Source organism: Lipotes vexillifer, unplaced genomic scaffold, assembly GCF_000442215.2.
Source record: "Lipotes vexillifer unplaced genomic scaffold, Lipotes_vexillifer_v1.1 scaffold2029, whole genome shotgun sequence".
In the NCBI taxonomy this organism is placed as follows: domain Eukaryota; kingdom Metazoa; phylum Chordata; class Mammalia; order Artiodactyla; family Lipotidae; genus Lipotes; species Lipotes vexillifer.
In genome coordinates this window covers 163357-179461 of record NW_006773424.1, presented here as the reverse complement: position 1 = coordinate 179461, position 16105 = coordinate 163357, and the positions used below count along the sequence as shown (strand labels likewise).

Genomic DNA, 16105 nt, shown 5'->3' with positions numbered 1-16105 from the left:
AGTAAGTGGAGAGATATTTTGTGCTCATGGATTGGGAGAATTAATAGTGTTAAAATGTCCATACTACCCAAAGCAGTCTACAGATTCAATACAATCCCTATCAAAATTCCAATAGCATTTTTCACAGAAATAGAACAAAGAATCCTAAAATTTGTATGAAACCTCAAAAGACCTCAAGCGGCCAAAGCAATCTTGAGAAAGATGAACAAACATGTAAGCACACTCCCTGATTTCAAGCTCTATTTCATATGTATAGTAATTAAAACAGTATGGTATTGGCATAAAGACAAACATATAGTTGAATGGAGCAGAATAGAGAGCCCAGAAATAAACCCACACATATGTGATCAATTAATTTACAACAGAGGAGCCAAAATTAGTGGGGTAAGGACAGTCTCTCCAATAAATGGAGTTGAGGAAACTGGAGAGCCACATGCAAAAGAATGAAACTGGAACACTATCTTATACTGTACACAAAAATCAACTTAAAATGGATTAAAGACTTGAACATAAGATCTGAAATCATAAAACTCCTAGAAGAAAACATAGGTAGCAAGCTCCTTGATACAGGTCTTGGTGATGATTTTTTTAATCTGACACCAAAAATAAAATTTTTTAAAAGCAAAGGTAAACAAGTGGAACTATATCAAACCAAACAACTTCCACACAGCAAAGAAAACCATCAACCAAATAAAAAGGTAACCTACTGAATGGGAGAAGATATTTGCAAGTCATATATCTGTTAAGGGGTTAATATTCAAAGTGTAGAAAAAACTCATACAACTCAATAATGAAAAACAAAAAGTAATTCGATTTTAAAGTGGGGTAGAACATCTCAATAGACATTTTCCAAAGAAGACATAAAGATGGACAACAGGTACATGAAAAGATGCTCAGTGTCACAAATCATCAGGGAAATGAAAATCAAAACCAAAATGAGATATCACCTCACACCTGTCAGAATGGCTGTTATCAAAAAGAACACAAATAACAAGTGTTGGTGAGGATGTGGAGAAAATTGAACCCTTGTGCACTGTTGGTAGGAATATAAATTGGTGCAGCCACTATGAAAAACAGTATGGAGGTTCCTCAAAAAATTAAAAATACAACTACCATGTGATCCAGCAGTTCCACTTCTGGGTATATATCTAACAGATGAAACACTAACTCAAAAAGATAAGCACCTTCATGTTCACTGCAGCACTGTTTACAATAGCCAAGACATGGAAACAACCTAAGTGTCCAATGATGAATGAATGGATAAAGAAATTGTGTATATATACAGTGGAATATTATTCAGCTGTAAAAAAGAATGAAATCTTTCCATTTGCAGCAACATGGATGGACCTCAAGGGCATTATGCTAAGTGAAATAAGTCAGACAGAGAAAGACAAATACAATGTGATCTCTCTTACATGTTGAAACTAAAAATTCCTTTAAAAAAAAGCTAACAGATATAGATAATATATTGTTTATTGTCAAAGGATGATGGTAGAGGGTGGGAGAGATGAGTGAACTCTGTCAAGAGGTTAAAAATAAAAAATCTTGAAATCATACGTTAAGTCAGAAGTATATGCCTTGAATTGTAGGAGTCCATAGCCAAATTAGAATTTTTGGTACACAAATTGAAAGCATGTTCTTGTAAATAAAAGCAGTTGGACTTTATAACATTTTATACACATGCTGTTTTCTTTATTTTCTACATAATAATGTAAGGATTATCTTTTGCATCAATCTTTTTATAGGTAATAATGTGTCATTGCAATGAGACAGCTTAATTGCATTCTAGGAGCTACTGTCACCCTCCTCATTAACTGGCATTTAGGCAGTGTAGGTAACACATATACTTTATGTCTATTAAAGTATGTGTGAATGTTTTCATATAAATAATGTTGAGGCCATTTTTTTAACATCTGTAAGAAATTAGGGGCTTATTTATAATGGGTTTTGAAATTTAATGTCTCAAAACTATAAAAACAGCTTCGCAGGAAAAAAAAAAAAACCTGCCTCAAGGTTGTTGGGGGGATTAAATGATGTAACACATACAAAGCAGTCCAAAAATCTCCAGGTATTGTTATGTATCCTATGACTATATTTTGCCGCAAGTTTTTTATGATTTTTATTTGTATTTTTGTACCTTTAAACAATGTTTACCTTTAACTTAATAGTTTATTTGTAAATGGTATGAATAAACATTGAAGACTGACTTGCTACTGAGGATTTTGAGTGACATGTTCATGGCCACATTAAATATTAAGCTTAATTTCAAAGTCTTTAAAGCATACTTTTAAAAAAAGAGTAAGACCAAAAGAAAAATCTCATTTTAAGAATGGCATTAGAGTGTTAGTTATCCTGTGAACAGAACATTCTCTGTACCTTCCCGTTTTTTGAGTCTTGCATAAATATAATCTGACGCTGAGTTAGGTGTTAACTGACACCATATCTTGCTTGATCAACCTGCAGTTTAGTTATGAAGCAGGAAAACAAGGTGTAAACTATCCAAGATCTCCACATAGCCTGGAATGACCTATGGCATCTTATATAGCCCTGGTTTCAAAATTATGAATAGATAGCCTATAAATAATTATATTAAATAGTGTCACTGAATGTCTAGAACTTCTCAATGGGGAAGAGCCTGTAATAATGAAGTTATTTTTCTTTGAAAATTAGAACCACTGAAAACTGGATAGGCCACGTCACAATATAGAGCCCTTCCTATCAGGAGAAGTGTTCAGAGGTAACCCATCATTCAGGAGGGTAGCCATTTCCACAGCTGGCAGGAAGTTGAACTATACAACCTTCTGAACTCATTTCCAGTTCATTAATTTCACAAAATTAAAGAAATTGATGACCTGTCTGGGTATTGTTATTGTTACTTTCAAATTGAGGCGCTCTTTATTTTCTTTTTGACCTGTAAGGTGTCAAAGTATAGAGTCTTGAACCATAAGCAGTTTTATTCTTAACATTGCCTACTATTTGATTCAGGAGGTATAATTTGAGTTGTTTATTATGTCTCCAAAGTATTGGGTTGGCCAAAAAGTGCCTTCGGTTTTAAGTAAAAATAAAAGACATTTTTCATTTTCACCAAGAACTTTATGGAACAACGTATTCACTGTTTTTTTCCACTACCTTCTGCCATTTTTCAGGCAACTTCATAATTCCATCTTCCCAAAACTTTATCTTTTTGAGCAAAGAACTGTTCCAGGTGCCTTTTACAGTCTTCCAGGGAACTGAAATTTTTTCCATTAAGAGGATTTTGTAAAGACCAAAATAAATGGAAATCCGAAGGTGCAATGTCTGTTGAATATGGTGGATGAATCAGAACTTCCCAGCCAAGCTGTAATAGTTTTTGCCTGGTCATCAGAGAAACATGTGGTCTTGCGTTATCCTGATGGAAGATTATGAGTTTTCTGTTGACTGGTTCTGGATGCTTTTCGTGGAGTGCTGCTTTCAGTTGGTCTAATTGGGAGCTTGTTTGACTTAATCTTTGGTTTTCCGGAAGGAGTTCATAATAGAGGACTCCCTTCCAATCCCATCATATACACAACATCGCCTTCTTTGGGTGAAGACCAGCCTTTGGTGTGGTTGGTGGTGGTTCATTTCACTTGCCCCGTGATCTGTTCTGTTTCACATTATTGTACGGTATCCACTTTTCATCGCCCGTCACAGTTTGTTTTAAAAACAGAACGTTTTCGTTATGTTTTAGTAGAGGATCGCATGTGGAAATACGGTCAAGAAGGTTTTTTTCGCTTAACTTATGTGGAACCCAAACATCAAAGCGATGAACACAACCAAGCTGGTGCAAATGATTTTCAACGTTTGATTTGGATATTTTGAGTATGTCAGCTATCTCCCACGTGGGATAACGTTGATTGTTCTCAGTTAATATCTCGATTTGATCACTATCAACTTCAACTCGTCTACCCAACCGTGGAACATCGTCCAACGAGAAATCTCCAGCACAGAACTTCGCAAACCACTTTTGACACGTTCAGTCAGTCACAGCACCTTCTCCATGTGCTGCACAAATATTTTTTTGCATTTCGGTTGCGTTTTTACCTTTCTTGAAATAATGTTGCTTTTTTTCTCCCATCTTCAATATTAAAATGACTACACAAAAATTCACCAGTTTTGATGTCTTTTTTTAAATGCACGCTGATATGACAGCTATCACATACAATCTAACAAAATTGTTTTGAATGAAGTTAAAGACAATAAGTGCTACTAGAGCCATCTTACAGAAAAAACCAAACGAACCTTTTGGCCAACCGATACTTTATATATTTATCCACTAAAGAGTATTTTAAAGGTAAGTTCATTGTTATTCTTCCAAATAGTGAATTCCCTGCTTTTAGTGGAATAAATAAGAATCAAAACCAGATGAAACTAGATGGTCACATTCTGAAATCACACTCAGGATTAGTTCAGTTTGACAAGCAAATTTTGCATTCGTCATCCTGATACTTAATTTTGTCAACCTTCCACCTACCCCTTCTGCCAAAATAAAGAACTTTGGTATACTAATATAATGAAAAAAATATCAAAACCTAAATCACAAAAGGAGAAGAGAATGGATATTATATCTCTCATTAGACTCATTGCTTTGATTCTCTGTATTTGGTTTCAGTTTTTTTACGCCCATCTGCCAGTGCTGTCATAGGAGCCAGTGGGCACTGTTTTCTTTTTTGCTTTGTTTGTTTTATGTGTTTCTTTAAGGTTTCTTGTAATTTTTTTTTTTTTTTTTCCTTGCGTTATGCGGGCCTCTCACTGTTGTGGCCTCTCCCATTTGCGGAGCACAGGCTCCGGACGCGCAGGCTCAATGGCCATGGCTCACGGGCCCAGCCGCTCCGCGGCATGTGGGATCTTCCCGAAACGGGGCACGAACCCGCGTCTCCTGCATCGGCAGGCGGACTCTCAAGCACTGCGCCACCAGGGAAGCCCTCTTGTAATTTTTAATGTGACATATTTATTAAGTCATATTTAAAGTCATTTTAAGTTGTATGTCATATTAAGGTTTAATGTGACACGTGGGCATAATATGACTCTTCAGTCTTGTTCCTAGTGCTAAGAATACAGTGATGAACCAGATAGATATGGTCACTGTCCTGGTTGAACTTACAGTCTAATGGAGGATACATAACAAATAAATTGGCTGTTCCATAATTTTTAAGTCAGGCGAAGAAAAGAAACAAAGTACACACTCAAGGAATATGGTGAGGGTATGGCAGGAGAGCACTGCTTTAGATAGGGTAGTCAGTAGAGACCCTTTCAAAATCATAACAAGCAGGGGCTTGAAGGGTAAGAAAATATTCCAGGTAGAGGAAACAAGTATCAAGTCCCTAAGGTGTAAAAGAAATCATTCACATTTTCTTTGTGCACTGGTTTAAACCATAAAGATGACCAATTTAACTTGCAACTGAAATGGTTATGATTTGATGCAATTCATTTAAATTGTCAGCCCCCCAAAATATTCACTCCTTCACTTTGTGCTTTAAACCTTGGCCCCTGGACCACTTGGAGTATTAGTCTCAACTTACATATGATGTATCTAATATTCCTTATAGAGGGAGTTTTCGATACATATTAGCTCCTTTCCCTTCTCCCTACTCTGCAGCATTGTTGAGAATGCACTTGCCAGGCAACTCTTCTGCTTCCCCTCAGCCCCACCCCCAACATAAGTGTGTGGTATTTGGTGCTGGGATAGGGAGGGCACAGTCAAGAAAAACACCAGTCTTCAGACCTACCCTGTTCTCTCTATTAAGGCTCCTAGGGGTCCCAACCTTCTCCTGAGTCTCTACCAATTGGACTTCTGGAATTCAGGTCACTTCAAGAATGTTGCCGGGATATTCAGCCATCTACAAGAACTCAAGTCCCAGTTCCCGTTATATGCTGCCCATTCCAGTGGTTTTCCTTCTTCATCCTAAACCTCTCTCCTTGGCTCTCTACTGCATGACTTCTTCATCAAGAAGCTGCTCTAGTTGATGCTGAAATGGGGGATGATTGAGTTATTTTGGAATTCCTCTGACTTGCTCTTTGGTAGCGGTTCTCCCAAAGGCCAACAGTTATGAGGGAGGCCTTGGTAGCCAGAACAGGACATGGCATTTTCCTGCTGCTGAGCTGGTAGAGAAGGAATTGGCCTTTTACCCATGACTGGCAGCTGTAGAGAAAAAACAGAACACCTGATCTAGTAGTAGGTAAGACTTGGCTTGTTTCCCTGGTCCCACTTGAAGTTACTGCCTTACAAGGTACTTTCTCCTCGCAATAATGGGGGATGGGGGGTGAGAACGCTGTGCCTTCATTTTTTTCCCTTATTGGTAAAATGAGAATGTTGGTATAGATGATCCCTAAGGTCCCTTTAATACATCGTGTTTCTATTCCAAACCATGTAGTAGTTTTGTCTCTAATGTCTGACACGCATAATGTTTACATTGGAAATTATTTCAGTATGTGAGCTTGATATATATGTGGAAACGTATAGCCCTACTGGTCAAGCCTGGATATTCTCATTTCAGAATGCACGTTTGGATTGTAGCTGGAAAACTTTGTACTGCCAATGCCTTACTGCAAGTTTTTGCTATTAAAAGCAGTAGTACTGTGTACACTGAGGATGAAACAAGCTAAGTAAGCCTGAGTTAGTCTTTAAAGAAGGATGAACATGTATCAATGAAATTTGTGGTGAATGACTTGAAGATGTGTTTTTTCACTTTGTCATAGGGGTCAAATTGGACTGAAATAACGCTGTGCTAATATGATTCTGAGTTCTGTTGCTCTCTCTGAATTGATCCCTCCTTCTTTTGCAGGAGCTATTGTGACAATCTTGGTTACCATCCATTAAGTGCTGCTGACTTTGGAAAGATCATGAAAAATGTCTTTCCAAACATGAAGGCACGTCGTCTGGGCACGAGAGGCAAATCTAAATATCCTTTACCAGAATGGTTTTTAGTAATCTCTTTAAGTTCTCCCTTATTACAGAACATCTGCTGCTGTAGTTCAACTAGCAACTATATTTAGAAATAAATTTAAATCAACAAATATAAACGACTCAAAAGTACTTAGAATAATTGTCAATTGTATTTTCCCAGCCGTTTATCACACTGCAAGAGAAATAACAAATAGCGGTTATTAGGATTGTGATAGATTTCGCCTTACTCTGTCACTATAATGTGTTCTTAATGGTCTGATCTTCTTTTCCTTAATAGAATTACTAAGGCATGCCACAGTACAGCAGTTGTAAATTATATCAGTGAAAGTGGAGAAAGACGTTAGTTTATCATCTTTCCTTCCTCTAATTTAGAAACATAGGGATCTCTTTGGCAATATATACAACATTCAAACATTTTTTTGTGGAACTTGTGCTGTAGGATTAGTGTTCTCTTTGTATTTTCATCCAACCCTTTAAAGGCTGTGTTAAAATTAAAGCCAGGGCACAGCAAAGGCCCCTCTCGTGATAGAGAAATACTTAGGAGCAAACAGAAGTAAGGAAATTAAAATTAAGAGTTTACTAAAGTTCTTCCTACCCTTGGAAGACGATTGTAACATGGAGGGTCTCTGTATCATATTAGAAATGCATCATTTCTCTCTGCTTAGCTTTTGGCCTTTTTCAAAACAAAAATTCTGATGTGGGGGAGATGAAGAGGGGAAGGGGAGAGGCGGCTTTTCTAAAACGGCTCCAGGTGTTCTTTAACCAGTTGTTGCACGGCCGAGCCTTGTTTCCTGAGTACAAACAAAAATGTCTTCGTGTGTCTTTGGCATGTTACAGGTGATAATCCTGTACGTTTCAGTGGAAAAAGAGAAGTGAAAAGGTTAAAGCTCTTGTGACACTCATAAGAGTTGTTTTTGTCCCAGTGCCCTGGGCTAAAGTTTCCCTTCTCTCTGCCAGGTTTCCATCTGGATATTCCTTTCCTTCTGACCTGTTTGTTACTGGTGGCTGGCACAGCTTATTAGGAACATTTATTCATAAAATTTATAACAGATGAAAATCATTTTGTTCCATCTGAGCCAGTAACATTCTACAAGGACTGTTTCAGTTTCAAAAGAGTAAAGGTGTCCTGAGCTTCTAATATTAAGTTTTCTTTTACTGAAGCACTCAGAAAGTCGATGGTATCTCAGGCTGATTTTATTCTAATTTCATATATGGTTACTTTTCAAGTGCTAACTATATAAACAGTTCATTTAATTTCGAGTACTTTAGACCTTAACCATTTATTACGTATTGCTACAGTGGACTAAGAAAAAAAGCTTTTGTTCATATGCCAACACTACCCAATCTTGATTTTCACAAAACTGGGGATGGGGTAAGAATTTTTGCCTTTTCTTTTTGATAAGTAGAATTGTACCTTATTATCAACATTGAAACGATTCTGCATGGTCTCATTTGGATAAAACCAGGGACCAGGAACTGTCTTTTACTAAATAAATGAGCCAAAAAATTCAACAGTGGCTGGTAACTGTTAGCATATATGACTTATATCACCGTGGTTCGTGAAATTAAGGAGAAAAAAGATGGATCTAAAGTTCCTGATTTGTAGATATATCTATGGTATATATTGTCAAGAGGAAAATTTAAGTTTTAGAATAACGTGTAGAACGAATGTTTTCAGAAGAGAAAATACGGCCTATGGCATAGTTTGTTTTCTTGATGTTAGAAAAGGCTTTTTAAAAAATTCAAAAGATCTGTTAGTCTCCATATATGTTTAACAACATATGTTTAAATGTTATGTTCACAACACTGCTGGTGGCTGTGCACCAGTGGGTATAGGCATAGACCTCATATTTGCAGGTCTCTACTTTTATGCCTGCCAGTACCAGTCACTTAGTACTACTTTGACTCAATAGTTTTATATTGTATCTTCTGATTAAGAATGTGTATCTTAAGTGTGCTTCAATTTAATTTCTCTGAACTTTCTTTTAAAAGTTTTTTCCTTTTTCCTTTGTTTAGTTGGAAGGAGCTGAACCTTCTGGGCAGCTTCAAAATATTGATGAGGAAGTTATCACTTCTGCTTGCCGTCTTGTGTGTGAATGGGCCCAGAAAGTGTTAAGCCAGCCATTTGACACGGTCTTGGAATTAGCCCGCTTCCTTGTAAAAAGTCACTATATAGGCACCAAGTCGATGGCAGCTCTAACTGTAATGGCCGCAGCACCACCAGGTACAAAATTATTAACAAGCTAAAACTGACAGGGTGTTAAATGTATTTAGAGTTGGTAGTAAAAAGAAGAGCTTAGCTAAAAGCCTCCTTTGTCTTTTTAGTATTTGTATGCGTTCACTCTTACTTCCCTTAATACTAAATTCAGATGGGCTTGTTGAGCTAACAAAAATAATAATAGTTCTTTCATGATAACCTTTAAGTTATAGCTTTGTATGTTGCTCTGCTTAAGTATGAAACTTTTATGATTTCCTAGATGGTATTTCATTAATTTTTCCATTGCTGTTTTAAAGTTTAAAGAATATGTGTATGTGTACTTTTAAGTATTTCTAAATTAATAAATTAAATATTACAAGTAAAAAGTAAGATTAAGTTTTTTAATTACTTGCTAAGACTCCTATCCCCAAAGCTAATACTTATAAGTGAAATGATCTTTGGACAATGTGAAAGGTATCTTAGTCTCACAAAAAATAAGCCATGTGAAGCATTACTATGAAATAGCAAGAGTGATTTTTTTAATATGCATTCAGATGAGTATTTTTATTCAGATAGCAACTTAAGAATTAACAGTATTAGGGCTGACAGTATCGTTGGAATAATAACTCCCTCCTAAATTAATAGCTGTGTAAAGTATCTTTTTTAATGAAATTTTTTAAATGTCTTATTTCAGTCATACTTTATAAACCTAAAAAAAAGAGTGAATACATTTTGTTATTACTCTAGGAAATTATAACTTCTATAAAAAATTTATTAATATGAAACAGTAGATTTATCACAGCCAGAACTATAATGATAATTATACTCTTAAATAACTTTACTTTTCTATCTTAACTTCATTATTTTAATAAGGAATCCTTTTTCTCTGTTTAAATTTATCAGAAGCTTTAAGCATTTGCAGTATGTGTGTGAGAGAGATTGTTCTGTTCTCTCATTTTATTGTCAACTGAGGACCATAAATATCAGCAAAATAGCCTTTTACAAGAGCCTCATCATAATTTTTCCTGTCTCGATATAACATGGATGGCTCTAATCTGTATAGTTATGTAGTTACACAGGGGTAGGAGAGCGCTTAGGCAGCCTTATCTAGCGAGATAGCTCACATCTGTTACCTCATGTATTCTCCCCTGTAAGATAGGGGATATTTATTCCCATTTTACAGATCGGGAAACAGATTCAGGGAGGTTAAGTAATTTGTCCCTAGTCAGATAAGTAGTGGAATTAGCCAGAATTTGAATCCTGATTTGTCCTTCTCCAAAACCCAGGTTACTCCTTTACACCAGACTGTCTTCCTAGCTTCTGGCAAAATGAGGTTCTAAAAGATATGGGCCCTTCAGCTTTCTGTGTTCTCTTTCTCCTACCCCTACTGACACCCAGAAGAGTACTTTCACAAGTTGAGGACTTAGGAGGTATCATGGGGTAAAGAAACAGAGACATCTCTGTCTTCTTATTTCCCACATTATTCACATACTCTCACTGAAAGAAATGTTGAATGAATGGATTTTTAAGGCATAAGTATGAAGAAGGGTATATTTTGTAAACCAAAATACTAAAAATCACATATATAAGTAGGCATTTTCACTTTTTGAAAGTAGCTTGGGAGGCTGACTTTTTTTAACAATCTTCTGAAATTTCGTTCTCAGCCATTGCCACTTTTTTTTTTTTTAATTTATTTTTGGCTGCAGTGGGTCTTTGCTGCTGCATGCAGGCTTTCTCTAGTTGCAGCAAGTGGGGGCTACTCTTCGTTGTGGTGCACAGGCTCCTCATTGTGGTGGCTTCTCTTGTGGAGCATGGGCTCTAGGTGCACAGGCTTCAGTAGTTGTGGTACCTGGGCTCAGCAGTTGCCGCTCGCAGGCTCTAGAGCTCAGGCTCAGTAGTTGTGGCACACGGCTTAGCTGCTCCACAGCATGTGAGATCTTCCCGGACCAGGGCTCGAACCTGTGTCCCCTGCATTGGCAGGGAGATTCCTAACCACTGCACCACCAGGGAAGCCCCATTGCCACTTTTAAAAATATCTTTGGTAGTGATGAATCTTCATCCTTTGAAGGTGCACTTGGTTTTTTGTAAATATTGTCTCCATATTAAGAACAGGTTGTATTACAGATGTCCTTTGTAAGCAGCTGCTTGGAACTCATGCCTGTCCAGAAACCCTAGCAGGAGGCATGAGACAGCGAGCTTGAGCAGTTGGCACAGGCTGTCGGGTTCAGGTGCTGAGCAGCCAGAGCCGAGGCTGCGGACCGGATGGGAGCAGTGCAATTCGAGTTGGATTTGAGGAGAAAGAATAGTACTTAGGTGATAAAAGGGCGGTCAGAACATGTGGGATTGTTGAGCAGTGAGTGTGTGGGTTAGAGTTTGCAGTCCCTTTCTCTCCTTCCCGTCTCCCACTTGCGAAGCTGTTGCTGTTAACAAGATGAAAAGCAGAAATGGCTGGGGAAGGGAAGGTCAGGATGTGCCAGCAGGACAGGGGTGTCCTCCCTTTGCCTCTCTCCACTGTTTCTACTGACCCCTGCTCACTTTCTAATGATCTTAATGCCACTCCCTAAATGTGAAATGTGCTTTTGAAAAATTAGTTGTATTACATAATCAAGTTTTCTTAAAATTTATCCCTTGCTTATTTTATCATTCCTTTTTCTCAGTGTTGAACTTACTACTACTTTAAAAAGCTTTCTCAGTGACCCTTTTTTAGAATATCTTAACCTCAGTCTTATTAAGAAACTCTGCTTAATTTCTCCTAGGTCATACTGGAATGATTAATTAATTAATTAATTAATTAAAGCGGTTAAAATTGTATTACCTATTTTCGTGAAATTCATGTAGAATTAAAGACTTGTTTTCCCCGTACAATTTTTTTCTAATATATGGATGGTTTCAGCAAATATTTACTGAGTGCCCCTTGTGGACTGAATATTAAAATCATGAAAATGCATGAATTTCTTAATTAGAGAAGGGGGAAGGAAAATTTTTCTGACATCTACTGATAAAATGTAAAACATGCTCTCTTGGCATTTATCTTAGCTTTTGCACATTAGTGACATAGCTACTACTCTTTTCAAAATCTTCATCTACTATTGCAGATATAACTACAGCTGTCACCCAAGTTGAACCGTATTTTAAGGTGTCAGTTAAAACCATATTGACAAATGTTTATAAACTGTAAGTGTAATATTTATGCTTTATAAATAAATTGTGAGTTAAAATTTGTTGGGTTTGGTTGCTTTGTCCAGTAAATGGCTACCTAGTCTTAGAAATTGAGTTGTAACCGCTTTCTATAAAGAGGAGTATTTTAGCTTTACCTTCTGTTTATTTTCAGGAATTAAAGGAATTACCCAGCCTTCTGCTTTTATACCTACAGCTGAAAGTAATTCCTTTCAGCCCCAAGTGAAGACTCTGCCATCTCCTATTGACGCTAAACAGCAATTGCAACGGAAAATCCAAAAGAAACAACAAGAACAGAAACTACAATCCCCTTTGCCAGGAGAATCCTCAGCAAAAAAATCAGAAGGCGCTACAACCAATGGAGTGACTAGTCTTTCTAATGGAAATCCTGCAATCCTCTCTCCTCAGCCTATCGGTATCGTTGTGGCAGCTGTCCCTAGTCCCATTCCGGTAATATCATTAAATAGCATTCGGCCTTACTGGGATTGTGGGAAGTCAGTTGTTTAGTTAAAAGTGGCACAGAAGAGGGAGGCAAGTATAGATGTAGATTCAGTTATAAACTGATCTTGTGACCACACACAGATTTCACTTCAGTGGGTTGTCTTTTATTCAGGATATACTTTGTTGATTACAGCGTGAGCTATAAAAGGAACAGAAGTGAAATTACAAGACATACAAGTTTGCACATAACCAATCAGAGTTTTATGTAAGAGATGAGTCATTTTCAGAGTTGTTTCATCTCTAGCCAAGCAAAGGTGACACAATTGCAGACTTTTTTGGTTTATATTTTTTTCCTTTTTAACATTCAGATGGAGCAAAATTGTAATATGTGTTGGTAATACATTAATATAGACTTGTCTCAATGGTGAGACCTTGGTCAAGTCTCTAAGCTACTCTGAGTCTCTTTCCTTATCAACAAATAGAGGTTATGGTCTACTTGCCTGTCTCACACAACTGATTTTATGATGAAGAGGCTTTTAAAATGAGAGTGCATGGGCTTCCCTAGTGGTGCCATGGTTAAGAATCCGCCTGCCAATGCAGGGGACACGGGTTCAAGCCCTGGTCCAGGAAGATCCCACATGCCACAGAGCAACTAAGCCTGTACACCACAACTACTGAGCCTGCGCTCTAGAGCCCTTGAGCCACAACTGTTGAGCGCGCATGCCACAACTACTGAAGCCCGTGCTCCTAGAGCCCACGCTGAACAACAAGAGAAGCCACTGCAATGAGAAGCCTGTGCACCACAACGAAGAGTAGCCCCCGCTCGCCGCAACTAGAGAAAAGCCCACATGCAGCAACAAAGAGCCAAAGCAGCCAAAAATAAATAAATTAATAAATAATTTTTTTAATGTTTAAAAATAAATAAATAAAAATAAAATGAGAGTGCATTATGCTAAAGCAAGATGGTATTTTATGTTGTTATTTATGATGTTATTAGGGAAATATAGTATCTTGCAGTTTTTCCTGTTCTTATCATTATCCTTATCATCGTCATCATCATGTTATTGAAACATGGAATACCTGGGAACCATACTCTTGCACTATTCATTGTAGAGCAAACTGGGGAAGGCAGTAGTTTTATCTGAGACCTTATCCACAGTGGTTTATTAGTAATGCCCAAGGTAGATCCATTTATAAGACAGTCTCCCCCTGTGAGTGAGTCATCTTGCCACAGACTCCAGTTAGATACCTTTATAGTTGCATGTTTCTTCAAGATTTTATTTCTGCTCCCTATAACCTCCTTCAAATTCATTGTTTTAGCAAGTATTCATCACAAATGTGAAGTTTTTCATTGAAGTCTTAATACTTTTCTTACATATCATTGTATTTGGTAACTGTATTACACTATGTTACATTTATTATAGTATTTACTTGTCTGATCCTGTCGAATCTGGTCTAAAAACTTGTCTAACATACAAACTGTCTTTTTTTTCCCGTTTTAGCATTACATGTTTAAATGCCTTAATACTAATGAATATATGAATTGCTATTTATATTCTAGACTTGTTACATCTGATATTTTTGTTTTCCACCTTTTTAACAGGTCCAACGGACCAGGCAACTGGTAACTTCACCAAGTCCAATGAGTTCTTCTGACGGCAAAGTTCTTCCCCTCAATGTACAGGTGGTCACTCAGCACATGCAGTCTGTGAAGCAGGCACCAAAGACTCCTCAGCACGTCCCAGCCAGTCCTGGGGGGGATCGCTCTGCCCGGCACCGCTACCCTCAGATCTTACCCAAACCAGCCAACACCAGTGCCCTCACCATCCGCTCTCCAACTACTGTCCTCTTTACTAGTAGTCCCATCAAAACCGCTGTTGTACCCACGTCACACGTGAGTTCTCTAAATGTGGTGAAAATGACAGCAATATCCCTCACACCCAGCAACAGTAGTGCCCCTCTGAAACATTCTGCCTCAGTAAACAGTGCTGCAGGAACAATGGAAGAATCAAGGACCATTCCACAGATCAAGAATGGTTCTGTTGTTTCACTTCAGTCTCCTGGATCCAGGACCAGCAGCACCGGGGGACCATCTGCTGTGGAAGTCAAAATGGAACCTGAGATGTCATCAGATGAGCATCCTGTACAGTGCCAAGAGAACTCTGATGGGGCTGACGTGCCCAAAACAACACCTAGTGCCCTCTCAGGGCAGAAAAGTAATACAGAGGGAGTAGTGCAAAAACCTTCAAATGAAGGTGTTAATGAAATAAAAGCAACTAAGGTCTGTGACCAGAGGACCAAATGTAAAAATCGCTGTAATGAAATTCTGCCAGGCACTTCAACAGGCAATAATCAAAGCACTATCACTCTCTCAGTTGCCACTCAGAACTTAACTTTCACCAGCACCAGCTCACCATCTAATGGTGACTCAATAAATAAAGACCCTAAATTATGCACTAAAAGTCCAAGAAAGCGGCTGTCTTCTGCATTGCAAGAGTCCCAGGTGCCTCCTGTAAAGAAACCAATTGTGGAACAGCTTTCTGCAGTTATCTCAGAAGGTCAGAAACCAGGCAGTGTTAAGAAGGACCAAAAGGTTCCACATTCAGGGAAAATGGAAAGTTCAGCAGCAGGTTCTCAGATTCCTAGCAAGGTATCAACAAATGTTAACTCACACGTAGTGGCAAGTCAACCTCAGCAAGTGAATTCCTCTGCTCTTGTTACCAGTGATTTAGCTTCAGAACAGCAAACCACACCATCATCATCTCCAGATATAAAAGTAAAGCTTGAAGGCAGTGTCTTTCTCTTGGACAGTGATTCAAAATCGCATGGCAGCTTTAATCCAAATGAATGGCAACAGGTCACTAAGGATTCTGAGTTTCTATCTGCGGGCTGTGAACAACAGCAAGATATCAGTGTCATGACAGTTCCTGAGCACTCTGATATCAATGACTTAGAGAAGTCTGTTTGGGAATTAGAAGGAATGCCACAGGACACGTATTCCCAGCAACTACACAGCCAGATACAAGAATCTTCTTTGAGTCAAATGCAAGCACAGTCTTCAGATCAGTTACCTCTACAGTCCGAACTGAAGGAGTTCGAGCCTTCTGTTTCCCAGGCAAATGAAAGCTACTTTCCTTTCGATGAGGAGCTTACACAGGACAGTATTGTAGAGGAGCTGGTACTCATGGAGCAGCAGATGTCAATGAACAATTCCCATGCTTACGGTAACTGTTTGGGAATGACCCTTCAGAGTCAGTCTGTGACTCCAGGCGCTCCAGCATCATCTCATGCCCCCAGCACCCACTTCTATCACCCCATCCGTAGCAATGGCACTCCGATCCCCACCCCCACCCCGACCCCCACCCCGA

General features: G+C 38.3%; 1 protein-coding gene across 1 annotated transcript in view; it reads left to right on the top strand.

The window, feature by feature from the left end:
• RFX7 (regulatory factor X7) overlaps positions 1-16105 on the top strand; it is a 146199-nt gene that overhangs the window by 128551 nt on the left and 1543 nt on the right. The window contains 5 exon segments of the mRNA XM_007448322.1: positions 6801-6917; positions 8210-8294; positions 8939-9146; positions 12451-12746; positions 14341-16105. The exon segment at positions 14341-16105 is cut by the window's right edge and continues 20 nt beyond it. Of these exon segments, the coding sequence (XP_007448384.1) occupies positions 6801-6917; positions 8210-8294; positions 8939-9146; positions 12451-12746; positions 14341-16105 (2471 nt within the window).